The sequence below is a fragment of the Nomascus leucogenys genome, chromosome 13, assembly GCF_006542625.1.
Source record: "Nomascus leucogenys isolate Asia chromosome 13, Asia_NLE_v1, whole genome shotgun sequence".
Lineage (NCBI taxonomy): Eukaryota > Metazoa > Chordata > Mammalia > Primates > Hylobatidae > Nomascus > Nomascus leucogenys.
In genome coordinates, this window is record NC_044393.1 from 19,680,286 (window position 1) to 19,695,223 (window position 14,938).

General features: G+C 49.0%; 1 protein-coding gene across 1 annotated transcript; it reads right to left on the minus strand.

The window, feature by feature from the left end:
- On the minus strand, window positions 1-12,896 carry R3HDML (R3H domain containing like). The gene is made up of 5 exons (XM_003253600.4): window positions 12,636-12,896; window positions 9,531-9,649; window positions 7,332-7,464; window positions 4,683-4,798; window positions 1-133 (listed from the first exon to the last, which is right to left on the minus strand). Exons 1-5 carry the CDS (start codon window positions 12,894-12,896, stop codon window positions 1-3), a joined length of 762 nt encoding a protein of 253 aa, XP_003253648.2.
- Between the last annotated feature and the right edge of the window lie 2,042 nt (window positions 12,897-14,938).

A 14,938-nucleotide genomic window follows, 5' to 3' on the forward strand; every position in this document is an offset into this window, starting at 1 on the left:
TCAGAACCATGTGAGCTTGTGGGATTTCAGCCCCTTGAAGCACATGTTGCTATTGCAGCTGCCTTGATAATTGGGGGGACAGGCAGAGCATGGCTTTCCCATCTTGTACGGGGCCTCGCCAATCCAGTTGCCCCTGGAAGAGAAAAGGTCCCAGGGAGACAGAGGAGCGTTAGGTGAGTAACCTTCACACAGATGTCCAGATCTCAGCACTGCCACTGACCAGCCCTGGGGACCTGGGGCAAGTCACATCTGCAAGACTTGGTTTCTTTTTTTTCTTTCCTTTTTTTATTTTTATTTATTTATTTATTTGAGACAGAGTTTTGCTCTGTCACCCATAGCTCACTGCAGCCTTGACATCCTGGGGTCAAGCAATCCTCCCAACTCAGCCTTCTGAGTAGCTAAGACTACAGGCACATGCCACCATGCCTAGCTAATTTTTTAATTATTTGCTGAGATGCGGGTCTCCCTATACTGCTCAGGCTAGTCTCAAACTTCTGGACTCAAGCAGTCCTCCTGCCTCAGCCTCCCAAAGTGCTGAGATTACAGGCATGAGCCACTGTGCCCAACCTGCAAGCCTTGGTTTCTCCTGTAAAACCAAGAGAAGAACCTCCTCTCTCTCTAAGGGATTCAGCAAAGATCACATATATGTATGCACCCAGCACTGTGCCTGGTCAATTAGTGGCTCCCCTGTAAGGGTTGATTTTCTTATTCTTTTTGTTTGTTTTGTTTTGAGAGGCAGTCTTGCTCTGTCACCCAGTCTGGAATGCAATGGTGCGATCTTGGCTCACTGCAGCCTCCGCCTCCTGGGTTCAAGCAATTCTCGTGCCTCAGCCTCCTGAGTAGCTGGGATTATAGGCGTGTGCCACCACACCTGGTTAATTTTTGTATTTTTAGTAGAGACGGGGTTTCACCATGTTGGCCAGGCTGGTCTCGAACTCCTGACCTCAAGTGATCTGCCCGCCTCGGCCTCCCAAAGTGCTGGAGTCACAGTCGTGAGCCACTGCACCCAGCCTTTTTCTCCCTCTTTCTCCTTTCAAAGCCTAAAATTGTTCCTCCAGCTCTTGCTCATGGCTGCCTAATAATCTCACCACTGGCCTGTGGCATTCGTTATCTTTGCCAAGCCCCAGTGCTTTGTTTTCTCACACCTTAAATGAACACACCTTTGAGCAGAAATATAATCTTTTTTCTCCAAACGTGATTGTTGAGTGACCGTGAGTAAAATCAGCTGAAGTGCTCAGAACAATACTCACTTCTGGTTTCCTAACAGGACTCATTTGATCATTTAGTCATTCAACAAACACTTCTGGAGCACCTATTGATCATCAGGATTTGTGCCAGCTGCTGCCAGTCCACAGTTCTCAAAAGGTGCTCTCAGAAGTTTGGGGGCAGGGAGAGTGGGTGGTGGTGATACCTGGGATGACATGGAGTTCTTTTTTTGTTTAATTTAACCACTTAGAAAAAAGTTCTGCTTAAAAAACCAAAGGGTTGCAATCGCTATAGTAGAAGGATATAGAAATGAAAATGGTCGATTTCCCACGCCCAAGAGTTTATAACTTAGTTCTAGTCGTGGCCATCATTTATTTAGCATGTACTATGGGCAAGGCACCACAGAGGCTTATTTATTTTATTTATTTTATTTTATTTTGAGATAGAGTCTCGCATTGTCGCCCAGGCTAGAGTGCAGTGGCATGATCTCGGGTCACTGCAGCCTCTGCCTCCTGGGTTCAAGCGATTCTCCTGCCTCAGGTACGCACCACCATGCCCGACTAATGTTTGTACTTTTAGTAGAGATGAGGTTTCACCATGTTGGCCAGGCTGGTCTTGAACTCCTGACCTCAGGTGATCCACTTGCCTCAGCCTCCCAAAGTGCTGGGATTACAGGCATGAGCCACCATGCCCGGCCTCACATTATATTTTAATCCTTAAATTCTGTGAGCCAGGTAGCATTAACCTTAAAGGGGCTGGGCCTGGTGGCTCATGCCTGTAGACCCAGCACTTTGGGAGACTGAGGTGGGCAGACTGCTTGAGCCCGGGAGGTCCAGACTAGTCTGGACAACGTGGCAAGACCCCTATCTCTACAAAAAAAAACAAAAACAAAAAACAAAGCATAAGCCAGGCGTGGTGGTGAATGCCTGTAGTCCCAGCTACCGGGGAGGCTGAGGTGTAAGGATTGCTCGAACCAGGAAGGTGGAGGTTGCAGAGCTGAGATTCTGCCACTGCACTCCAGCCTGGGTGACAGAGCCAGACAGAAGAAAAGAAAGGAGAGGAAAGGAGAAAGGAAAAAGGAGAAAGGGGAAAAGGGAAAGGAGAAAGGGGAAAGGGAAAGGAAAAAGGGAAAAGGAAAGGGGAAGGAAAGAAAGGAAGGGGAAGGGGAAGGCCAAAGCCTGTCAAGATAAAATGATGTATTCAAATACTTAGTACATGCATTGCAGAGGGGAATCAAACCTAGGCCTGGTAATAACAATAGTAACCAGTCTGTTTTCCCCACTTATTATGAGCCTGGGGGCATTACCTGTGTTATCTCACTCAATTCCCTCAATTCCAAGATTGGGTACTATTTTATTCCCATTTTGCAGATGAAGAAACAGGAATAGAGAAGATCACACATTTGAACCCTGGTAGTCTTGGCCCCAGAGGCTAAAAATCTTAACAACTATACTGATAACACTCAATGCTTCAAACATTTGATATGTCAACAAACAAACTAGAAAACTTGAGCCTGGGAGGTTGAGGCTGCAGTGAGCTGTGGCCGTGCCACTGTACTTCCAAGCCTAGGTAAGAGAGCAAGACCCTGACTCCAAGAAAAAAAAAAAAAAAGAAATTCTAAATATCATTTTTACTTAGAATTTGTTCTTGTTTTTGTGTTTATTGTTGTTGTTGTTTGAGATGGAGTCTTGCTCTGTTGCCCAGGCTGGAGTGCAGTGGTGCAATCTCGGCTCACTGCAAGCTCCACTTCTGAGGCTCAAGCGATTCTCATGCCTCAGCCTCCCGAGTAGCTGGGATTACAGGCATGCGCCACCATGCCGAGCTAATTTTGGTATTTTTGGTAGACACGAGGTTTCGCCATGTTGGCCAGGCTGGTCTCAAACTCCTAACCTCAGGTGATTCACACGCTTCGGCCTCCCAAAGTGCTGGGATTGCAGGCGTAAGACACCACACCCGGACTGTTCTTGCTTTTCTATGAGAATCTGTAATGTCTGCAAGTTTCATTACGCTTGCTCCCTGTTTCCAAGAGGCTTGTATGCAGGCATCTCCTAAACTCTCCCACCCAGCAAACTGGAGAAGCTAAGCACACTCATTCCTCCTTCCTTTTCTTTGGGATCTGCCTGTCTGCAGGGAGCATGTGTTCTTGGCTGTATTTTTCTTGTCGTAAGCTTAGAGGGCTGGCACTTTTCTTGTAAGAAGGGGCCTTTGGCTGTCCAGTGTTACCTGCCACTGGATGTGTAGGTCTAATTCAGTAGCGAGATATTTGTAAGCCTACTTGGCTGGCGTATCGGCAGATCTAAGCCACATTCTCCACTACTGACTTCAGCAACACTGTCTTTCCACCTGTGTCAGTCTTGTCTATTTCCCAGTGATTCTCAAACTTGGGTAAAGGAAAAGGATTATTGGGCTGGGTAGGGTAGCTCACGCTTGTAATCCCAGCACTTTGGGAGACCTTGGCAGGAGGATTGCTTGAGCCTAGGAGTTCAAGACCAGCCTGGGCAACATAGTGAGACCCCATCTCTACATAAAGTTAGCCAGCCATGGCGGCATGCACCTGTAGTCCCAGCTACTTGAGAGGCTGAAGTGAGGAGGGCTACTTGAGCCCAGTCAGTCGAGGCTGTAGTGAGCTGTGATTGTGCCACTGTACTCCAGCCTGAGTGACAGAGTGAGACCTTGTCTCAAAAAAAGAAGAGAAAATAGGCCAGGCGCAGTGGCTCACTCCTGTAATCCCAGCACTTTGGAAGGCCGATGTGGGCAGATCACCTGAGGTTAGGAGTTTGAGACCAGTCTGGCCAACATGGTGAAACTTTGTCTCTAATAAAAATATAACAATTAGCTGGGCGTGGTGGCAGACACTTGTAATCCCAGCTACTCGGGAGGCTGAGGCAGGAGAATTGCTTGAACCTGGGAAGTGGAGGCTGCAGCAAGCTGAGATCATGCCACTGCACTCCAGCCTGGCTGACAGAGCAAGACCTCTTCTCAAAAAAAAAAAAAGAAAGAAAAAATGGATTATTAATTGACTTTTTTTTTTTTTGAGACAGTTTCTCACTCTTACACAGTTTCTCACTCTTGCACAGGCTGGAGTGAGGTAGCATGATAATGGCTCACTGCAGCCTCAACCTCCTGGGCTCAAGTGACCCTCCCACCTCACCCCTCCCCCAGTAGCTAGGACTACAGATGATCACCACGACACTCAGCTAATTTTTTTTTTTTCAGAGATGGAGTCTTGCTTTGTTGCCCAGGCTGATCTTGAACTCCTGGGCTCAAGGGATCTGCCCACCTTGGCTTCCCAAAGTGCTGGGATTTCAGGTGTGAGCCACCATGCTTGGCCTTAGTAAACTCTTAAAAAACTACCCAAATTATATGGTATTGAGGGCACTTAGAATGAAGAAGAGATATGGAGCGTATCTTTCTTTGAATTCTCAGGACCCACCCGTCTGCCCCAGGGCTCCCTTTGCCTTGGTGCAGGCACTTACTTAATGGCGTAGTTGCAGACCAGGTATGCCGCCTGATGCCAGGTGTTGCCCCAGACGCTGATGCTACTACAGGTGTGGATGGCACAGCCCAGCCGATTGGAGGATGCCCACACCATCTGGTGAAGGACAGAGACAGAGGAGGCTATGAGAAGGGCTCAGTGGGACCCAGGCTCCCTGAGGTTGTACAGTTGCATTAGGTGAGGTCTTCCTGGGAGAGACAGTCTGCCTGTGCCAAGGTGTTGGGGGAGGAAACGGAGGCATTTATATTGTAACATAATGTTTCTCAATCTTTTTTTTTATTACAACCAACAGTAAGGAATAATTTTTATATTGTTACAGGTGTACCAACAGACACACACATACACACAATTTGAACCAGGGTTTTATGAATCACTAGCCTTATGTTATCACGTGTGATATATTTTCTTTCTTCTTTCTTTCATTTCATGCTGCACTCAGTCAAGTGCAGTCATGAGAAGGGAGTTGGATCTGAAACTGACTGTAGACAATCAATTGAGAGAACTCACTACCTTCAGACTAGCCAATATATTTTCTTTTTTTTTGACAGTCACTAATGTTTTTATTTATTTATTTATTTGGAGACAGTCTTGCGGTCACCCAGGCTGGAGTGCAGTGGTGATATCTTGGCTCACTGCAACCTCTGCCTCCCAGATTCAAGTGATTCTCCTGCCTCAGCCTCCCAAGTAGCTGGGGCTACAGGCGTGCACCACCATGCCTGGCTAATTTTATGTATTTTTAGTAGAGATGGGGTTTTGCCATGTTGTCCAGGCTGGTCTCGAACTCCTGACCTCAGGTGATCCACCCGCCTCAGCCTCCCAAAGTGCTGGGATAACAGGTGCGAGCCACCATTCCTGGCCATCTAATGTTTTTAATAATTTGAAATAAAGTATCTGGGTTTCTTCTTTTTTTTTTTTCTTTTTTGGATTTTTTAACTTTTGTTTTAAGTTCAGGGGGACATGTTCAGGTTTGTTACATAGGTAAACTCCTGTCATGGGAGTTTGTACAGATTGTTTCATCACCCAGGAATTAGGCCTAGTACTCGTTAATTTTCCTGATGCTTTCCTCCTGCCCTCCACCCTCTGACAGGCCCCAGTGTGTGTTGCTCCCCTCCCTGTGTCCATGTGTTCTCATCATTTAGCTCCCACTTATACATGAGAACATGCGGCATTTGGTTTTCTGTTCCTGCAATAGTTTGCTAAAGGATAATGGCCTCCAGCTCCATCCATGTTCCTGCAAAATATGTGATCTTGTTCTTTTTTATTAGCCAATATATTTTTCTTTCTTTTCTTTCTTTCTTTCTCTCTCTCTTCTTCTTTCTTTCTTTCTTTCTTTTTTTCTTTCCTGTTTCTTTTTTTTTTTTTTCCAGAAAGAGTCTTGCTCTGTCGCCTAGGCTATAGTGCAGTAGCTCACTGTAACCTCTGCCTCCTGGGTTCAAGTGATTCTCCTGCTTCAGCCTGCCGAGTAGCTGGGATTACAGGTGCCCACCAGCACACCTAGCTGATTTTTTGGATTTTTAGTAGAGATGGGGTTTCATCATGTTGGCCAGGCTGGTCTTGAACTCCTGACCTCAGGTGATCTGCCCACAGCCTCCTAAAGTGCTATGATTACAGGCATGAGCCACCACACCTGGCCAGCCAATATATTTTCTATACTTTTCTATTCATTTCCTTTTTAAATTATTATTATTTTTAGAGAGGTGGGTCTCACTGTCACCCAGGCTGGAGTGCAGTGGTGGGATCATAGCTCACCGCAACCTCAACCTCCTGGGCTCAAGCGATCCTCCTGCCTCAGCCTCCCAAGTAGCTGGGACTAAAGGTGTGCACTACCAAGCCTCACTTTTTTTTTTTTTTTAAGACGGAGTCTTGCTCTGTTGCCCAGGCTGGAGTACAATAGTGCGATCTCGGCTCACTGCAACCTCCGCCTCCTGGGTTCAAGTGATTCTCCTGCCTCAGCCTCCTGAGTAGCTGAGATTACAGGCACATGCCACCACACCCTGCTAACTTTTTGTATTTTCAGTAGAGACGGAGTTTCACCGTGTTAGCCAGGATGGTCTCGATCTCCTGACCTCGTGATCCACCCCCTTGGCCTCCCAAAGTGCTGGAATTACAGGCGTGAGCCACCTCACCCGGCCACGCATCACTATTTTTAAAAAGGTTTTTAGAAATGAGATCTTTCTATGTTGCCTAGGCTGGTCTCAAACTCCTGCGTTCAGGAAATCCTGCCATCTCAGCCTCTCAAGTTACTGGGATTACAAGCGTGAGCCACTGCACCCAGTCATTTTCTTTCTTTATATATATATAACTTTTAATTTTTGGGGGGGAGGGGACGGAGTTTCGCTTGAACCTAGGAGGTAGAGGTTACAGTGAGCCGAGATCTTGCCACTACACTCCAGCCTCGGCAACAGAGTGAGACTCTGTCTCAAAAAACAAACAAACAAACAAAAAACAAAAACAAAAAAGATTCACCTCAATTCATTGTGCACATAACTTTCCAGGAATATGTTTCTTTGGTGAAAAGAAGCTCATAAAGGTCTTTGTTTGCATTCTCATTTCTGCTCCACACATTCCTTTTCTTCTAAGGCACCAGGATGTGTTATCCCAGGGGCCGTCAGCCCTGACGGAGGAGTACCTGGGTATAATGGGAGCAAGTGGGGCCATCGCAGCGCCAGGGGCAGTGTGGGTTACAGTCCCTCGGGGCCGGAAACAAGTAATGCCACTTCTCCTCAGACCAGGACTTCATGAGATCCACCACGGACCGGTACCTGGGGAGGCGGGGGACACGGAAGAAGCTGGGTGAGAGGATGGAAAAGTGGCTTGGCCGCCAACTCACTGGTGACCTTGGGTGATCACTTTGCTTCTTTTCCCCCATCTCAGCTTCCTATCTGTGAGCAGGAGGGCGGTGGCCCTGCCTCACAGGCATGTTCTGAACCCATATGAATGTCTCCCTGTACCTGGCAAGTGGTAAGTCCTCAAAAAAGCATACGTGTTACTGTTATACAGAGGGCTGGGCAGGAGGTACATCTGACAGGGGAGCTTGCATTTTTAGGAAAGGAAGGGCTCCTCGGACAATCTCCTAGGCCTCTGAGATGTGAGGAGAAGGCAGATACCGGTGTGTCACCCAGAGATAACCTCTGCAGTCTGAAAAGCCATCTGGGAGGACCTGAGGGCTTTTTCTTTTTTTTGAGGTGGAGTCTGGCTCTGTTGCCCAGGCTGGAGTGCAGCGGTGTGATCTCAGCTCACTACAGCTTCTGCCTTCTGGGTTCAAGCAATTCTTGTGCCTCAGCCTCCCAAGTGGCTGGGACTGCAGGTATGCACCACCACGCCTGGCTAATTTTTGTATTTTTAGTACAGATGAGATTTCACTATGGTGGCCAGGCTGGTCTCGAACTCCTGACCTCAGGTGATCCGCTCGCTTCTGCCTCCCAAAGTGCTGGGATTACAGGCATGAGCCACCGCACCTGGCCTTTGAGGGCTTTTTCTATCACACATATTTGACAGGGGCACAAATATATAAAAATGTACATAAATGACTAAAGAGGGAGAAAATCTGGAAGAATGCACATTCATAATTTACGACAGCATAGCTTCGTCTCTAACACCGCTTTCTTTCTCTCTGTGAGCCTCTCAAATGGTGGCCATGGGTAGGGGTGGAGTCTGGCAGGAAGAGTTCAGTGGCAGGGGAGAGGGGAAGTGAAATGGAGGCAGGACCGAATCACCCGATGTCTGCTCTGTAGGGCTCTGAGTGACCATTCACGGCTCTCAGAAGCTGGTGCTGGTTGTGACCAGTGAAGGACAAGAAAAAACGCAGACAGGGCCCTGAATTTCCACTAAGCTCACTTGAAAGGACTGGGCTTAATTCCTTCCCACTCTCCCTGGGGTGATGTCAGAATGGTGAGGATGGGAAGGTAGTTGTTTTTCTAACATCCTTATTTGGCAAAATAAAAATCTGACAATTGTGTGGCAGTCTCACAGATTTCTTTTTGCAATTTTATAGGCCTGTGAAATCCGCAAGTCTGGAAAGAACTAAGGTAGGCTAACAATTTTGTTTTACAAACAGGGACACCAAGGTTTAGAAAGTTTAGAAAGTGGAAATAACTTCCCAAAGCCACCCAGATCAGAAGGTCCCCAGATTCTGACTTGAGAGTCAGAATGGCAGTGAGAAGGTCAGGCCAGAAGGATGGGTTTGCCATTCTCAGACTTATCTTTATTTTATGTTATCCTCTTATCTTTATTCTATTTTATTGACTTATTATTTTTGAGACACAGTCTCACTCTGTCACTCAGGCTAGAGTGCAGTGGCGCAATCTCAGCTCACTGCAACCTCCACCTCCCGGGTTCAAGTGATTTTCCTGTCTCAGCCTCCCGAGTAGCTGGGATTACAGGCATGCGCCACCATGCTGAGCTAATTTTTGTATTTTTAGTAGAGACAGGGTTTCACCATGCTGGCCAGACTGGTCTTGAACTACTGACCTGAAGTGATCTGCCCGCCTCAGCCTCCCAAAGTGCCGGGATTACAGGTGTGAGCCACCATGCCCAGCCCCCTTATCCTATTTTCTGAGTCTTTCAATCCCTCCTCAGTTTCCACCACAATCTGCGCATTTGTTTGTTCTCAAAACAAAACAAGACTTGCCTCAATTCAATGTATACACAACTTTGTTAGGGTTTTGCCTGCCCCTCCTAACTAGAATGCAGGCTCCCTGCAGGTGAAGAGCTTGTCTGCCTTGCTCACCACTGTATCCCAGTGTCAAGTGCAGCAGCTTGTACAGAGTAAGTGTTCAATGAGTGTTTGTTGAACGACTGAGTGAAGGAAGGGCAGAAGGTCACTCACTGGCCAGAATGGATGGAGAGGTTCTGGCCCACGTATCTCATCAGCTGTGAAGGCCCATGTGCCCAGATGCACTGGGTGACCCAGGCCTCGGCAGCCCTGGCCAGCCTCTTGTCCCAGACCTGGGGAAAGAAAGGCAATGAAATTCCCCAGGGGAATAGCCACCATCATCACAACCGTGTCCAGAGATGCACATTTACCTGGTGCCGTTTCTATCCCATCTCCCTGGAACCCTACAACAAACCCACATGACAAAGTAGAAGACTAAGGCTTAGCTCGCTGATGACTTGAAGGGCAACCATGAGTCCACACCAGAGCTGGGGTCCACACCCAGATCTCTTGACTCTGAGCTTGGGCTCTGCTCTGAGCAGGTCCCAGGGTGTTCGTACAGGAGTTCTCAGCAGTCCCTAGAAGTGACCAAACCCAGAAGGATGAGAAAATAACTAATTCTTAAATTGTACTTATAGTATTTTCTTTTTCTTTCTTTCTTTTTTTCTTTTCTTTTCTTTTTTGAGACAGGATCTCACTCTGTCACCCAAGCTGGAGTGCAGTGGCGCGATCACAGCTCACTGCAATCTCTGCCTCCTGGTTCAAGCGATCCTCCCACCTCAGCCTCCTGAGTAGCTGGGACTGCAGGCGCATGCCACCACGCCTGGCTAATTTTTGTAGAGACGGGGTTTTGCCACGTTGCCCAGGCTGGTCTCCAACTCCTGGCCTCAAATAATTCACCTGCCTCAGCATCCCAAAGTGCTGGGATTACAGGGCACTTTGGGAGGCTGAAGCAGGTGGATTGCATCTGGCGATCCACATTTTCTAAATGTGTTTATTTTAACATTAAAAATGTTTAATTCAAAAGCTTTTTTAAATCGTAAAAATATGCATAATTTTAATATGTAAGATATTCGCCTGGGCACAGTGGCTCACGCCTGTAGTCTCAGCACTTTTGGGAGGCTGAGGCAGGCAGATCACTTGAGGTCAGGAGTTTGAGACCATCCTGGCCAACATGGAGAAACCCCCTCTCTACTAAAAATACAAAAATTAGGCTGGGCGTGGTGGCTCACATCTGTAATCCCAGCACTTTGGGAGGCCAAGGTGGGCGGATCACCTGAGGTCAGGAGTTCGAGACTAGGAACATGGTGAAACCCTGTCTCTACTAAAAACATAAAAATTAGTCGGGTGTGGTGGCGGGCACCTATAATCCCAGCTACTTGGGAGGCTGAGGCAGGAGAATCGCTTGAACCTGGGAGACCAAGGTTGCAGTGAGCCTAGACCACACCATTGTACTCCATCCTGGGCAACAACAGTGAAACTCTGTCTTCAAAAATAACAATAATAATACAAAAATCAGTCAGGCGTGGTGGCATGTACCTGTGGTCCCAGCTACTTGGGAGGCTGAGGCAGGAGAATGGCGTGAACCCAGGAGGTGGAGCTTGCAGTGAGCCGAGATTGCGCCACTGCACTCCAGCCTGGGTGAAAGAGCGAGACTCTGTCTCAAAAAAAAAAAAAAAAAGAGGTTGTTTTCCCACAGCCTCCCAGGTTCAAGTGATTCTCTTGCCTCTGCCTCTCGAGTAGCTTGGGATTACAGGTGCCCATCACCACACCCAGCTAATTTTTGTATTTTTAGTACAGACTGGGTTTCACCATGTTGGCCAGGCTGGTCTGGAACTCCTGACCTCAGGTGATCCACCCACCTCGGCCTCCCAAAGTGCTGGGATTACTGGCGTGAGCCACTGCGCCCAGCTGTCTGACTCAGTCTTTTAGAGAGAGCAGAGGAATGCTTCCCTCATGCCACAAAGGGGTAAACTGAGGGAAGGAGCAGGCTAAACATCAAACCTACATGTTCAGGCCCTCCCTGGAGTCTCTGGTGAGACATCTAACCCTCTCTGCTCCATGTCGCCTGCAATCATTAAACACCTGTTGAGGCAGGTGCCACACACACACACAACGGGTGCTCAATAAATGTGCCATTTGTTTGAAAAATGGAGGGCATTCTAGGTGCTAACGAATGAATGAGTGAGTCAATGACTCCCCTGCCGTCCCAGCCCCTATTCCCGTCCCTCCCAACACCGTATTGCCTCCTCACATTATCATATATATTAATATCTTGTTGTTCATGCTTGTTTTCTCTTATTCCCACTAAAATGTCAGCTCCACGAAGGAAGGGGCCTTGTCCATTCCGTTCCCAGCAGTATCCACAAGGGTTAGCACGGTGCCTGGTTCCAAGTGTACTCCAAGTATAAGTCAATGGATACGATGAAAAAGTTAAGTTTTCAGGCTATCGAGTGGCATGTGTTGGTCTTTCAGGGGGCAGACTGGCAAACTCTTTCCCTAAAGACATCTCTGGGTGGGCTGGAAACCCATCCCTCTAGGCTGGTTTTGGACAGTGGCCCTGGGGGGAGAAGCTGTAAGCAAAAGGTTGGTGCCCTCCTCTGACTTCTTGGGGGCTGGAGTGAGAGCCACCAGCCCTGCCTCTTTGAGGGGAGACATCCCAGCTTCCTCTGCTAGTCAGCTGCTGGTTTTCCTCAACCTGAGATTCCCGAGTACCTGTCCCCACTGCTCCAAGCCTGCCTCCAGGGGCTTGCGGAGGATGGTGTGGGTGTGTCAGTCAAACCCTTAGGGTAAAGAGATAATAGCATAGAAAGCACCAGCCACGCACCCCCTGCAGGTCCCCAGTGTGGGGAGCCAAAATTCTTGGGTAGGGGATTGTGATGGTTACAGTTGTGATGATGCCAGGTGGCAGCAGGCAGACCTGGATTGAAATCCTGGCTGGGTGACCTTGGGCAAATTAATTCTCTGAGTCTCAGTTTCTTCCTCTGGAAAATGGAGATGATACTCACGTGCAGTGCCTGGCACACAGAGCCGCTCCTTCCATAGTAGTCCCATGCCTGACTCACTGGAAGAGCTGTGCAACCTTCTTGGTTTCCTCATCTGTAAAATGGGCAGATTAACTCCTGCCCTTTCTGCAGGTCGACACCCAGATACTGGCTAGTGGGGCCAGGCAGGCAAGTGGTCCAGCTCTTCAAAGCCAGTCATTCTAGGCCAAGATGAGTCGGCTGCGTTTGCCGGAAGGGACACTGTGGGGGGTTGGGGGCAGGTACGGTGACTCACCATGTATTCCATGTTGGCGGCAGGTGGGTACACGCTGGCCCGGATGTGGTTGTGATAATCCAGTAAGGCATTCATGTCTCTCACAGAGATGTGGCGCTTCCGGCGGTACCTGGGCACCTCCAGGCCACTCAGGAGCCGCACAGCTGTGCTCTCGGGCTGGGCCGGGGCTGGGGTAGCATTAGGCATTATCAAGGCGTTCACTGCCTGGCCAGCCCAGAAGAGAAGGCCTGCCAGGCCCACGGTGCTGGGCAGCAGGGGCATAGCTGGATGGAGGAGTCACAGGTCTGCCTTGTGCAATCAGAGCCGGCTGCCTGGAAGGGGCAGGCACGAGAGCACCAGACCCTGAGCGTTCTCCAGCAGTGCCGACCCAGAGGATGCTGCCTCCTGGGAACTTGGCAAAGACCTCCAGATGCAGCTCTGGTCCGGATGCCCAACACCCCTTCCTTTCCATGCCAGCGGACTGAGTGGGTTGGGCAAGGGGAAGAAATGCCCAGACAGTGGCTAATCCAGACATGGCCCTGGGGTGAGATGGTGCCACCACTTCAAAGCCAGGGCTCTGTCCCTCCAGCCCAGGAGACAGACAGCAGCCCTCTCTAGCCTAGACATCCTCTTCACCAATCCTGCTTGAGCAGGCTTAGTCAATGCCCTCGGAGGGCAGGGCCCACCTTAACCCAGGGCATATTGCACGGTCCTTTTGTCCCTGCTTTGCTGCAATTTAGGAATTGAGAATGAGACACAGAGAAAACCCAATGGCAGAGAATGAAAGAGGCAGAGAAAAAAGAGAGACCAAAAAGGGGACAGAAAAAAAGAGTTACAGAGAAAAAAGAATGAGAAATAGAAAGGTAAAGAGATAAGAGAGAATGAGAGAGAGGCAACGATGTGGCTGGGGGAGGACAGAAATAGAGAGAGAGGCAGAAACAGAAGAAGGAGCGAGAAATCAACTTAGAGACAGAGAAGCATGAGAGACCAGGCAGGAGGCTCCAACGGTGCATACCCAGGACAGGCAGCACAAACGGCGGCAGGCGGCAGCCCAGGAGGCTGGGGACCTCCGCAGACACCCTGGCCCACCTGGCGGTGCAGCGACTTTAACAGTCCCCTGGGCGCTGTTGGCATCTGACGTCCCTGGCCCCACGGCCCCCTCCCCTTCCAGCCAGGCCAGACTCCTGCAGGGAGGCTCCGCCTTCTGCTTGATGGGCTTTTTTGTCCCGCCCCTCTCTCTCTCTGCTTTCACCTGAAGCGTGTAGGGCTGGGCTGGGGAATGGTCAGGGTAGTGATGTGGCAATAGGGCAGGGATTCCAGGAAAAAATGCTCATCCCCTACGGGAGATCCCAGACCCCGAGGCTTCTCTCTGCCTTCCACATCCTGACATATTAAGGCCACCTTGCATCTGGAGAGTATTTTCTGACTTTTCCCTACAACACCCTCCAGCCTTGGAGTACACAGTTAATATGGCCCATCTAGTGAGCCCCTGCTATGTGCCAAGCCCAGGGTTGAGTGCTTTACAAACAAGCTCAGCCAACCCTCAGAAGCAGGTACTATAGCTCCCCATTTCACAGATGAGGAAACTGAGCCCCAGAGAGGAGAAAGAACAAGCCCAAAGTCAAGCCAGCCAGTCTGCAATCACGCCAGGATTTAAATCCAGATCTGACCCCAGGCCTGGTTAGTATCTAAAAAGAATGCCTTTTCCTTTTCCTTTCCTTTCCTTCTTTTTTTCTTTCTTTTTGTTTTTTGCCTCACTTTGTCACCCAGGCTGGAGTGCAGTGGCACAATCTCGGCTCACTGCAACCTCAATTCTCCTGTCTCAGCCTCCTAAGTAGCTGGGACTACAGGTGCGCACCACCACACCTGGCTAATTTTTGTATTTTTTAGTAGGGATGGGGTTTCACCATATCGGACAGGCTGTCTTTCTTTTTTTTTCTTTTGAGAGAGTCTCGCTGTGTCGTCCAGGCTGGAGTGCAGTGGCACAATCTCGGCTCACTGCAACCTCCACCTCCCAGGCTCAGGTGATCCTCCCATCTCAGCCTCCTGAATAGCTGGGACCACGGGCATGCACCACCACACTTGGCTAATTTTTTTGTTGGAGCCAAAGATGCCATTTTCTAACCAAACCAAATATAGATGCATAAGGAAAAAAGCCTAGGGTGATGTTCGTCATGATGCCACTCAAACACAGCCTATTCATTAGCAAATGAATTAAGCCCACGAATCTGGGTTCGAATCTCCATTATCCCACCCCCTCACTAACTAGGTGTTGGGCACATTACTCAACCATTGTGTGCTTCATCTGTAAAATGGGAGAAATA

Bases quoted from the DNA above. Each gene is read 5' to 3' on its own strand.
- R3HDML (XM_003253600.4), bottom strand. From the start codon at position 12,896: ATGCCCCTGCTGCCCAGCACCGTGGGCCTGGCAGGCCTTCTCTTCTGG. The intron at 9,650-12,635 runs GTGAGTCACCGT...TTCTTTCCCCAG, and splicing joins CCGCCAACATGGAATACATG to GTCTGGGACAAGAGGCTGGC. The intron at 134-4,682 runs GTAAGTGCCTGC...TTTCTCTTCCAG, and splicing joins GTCTGCAACTACGCCATTAA to GGGCAACTGGATTGGCGAGG.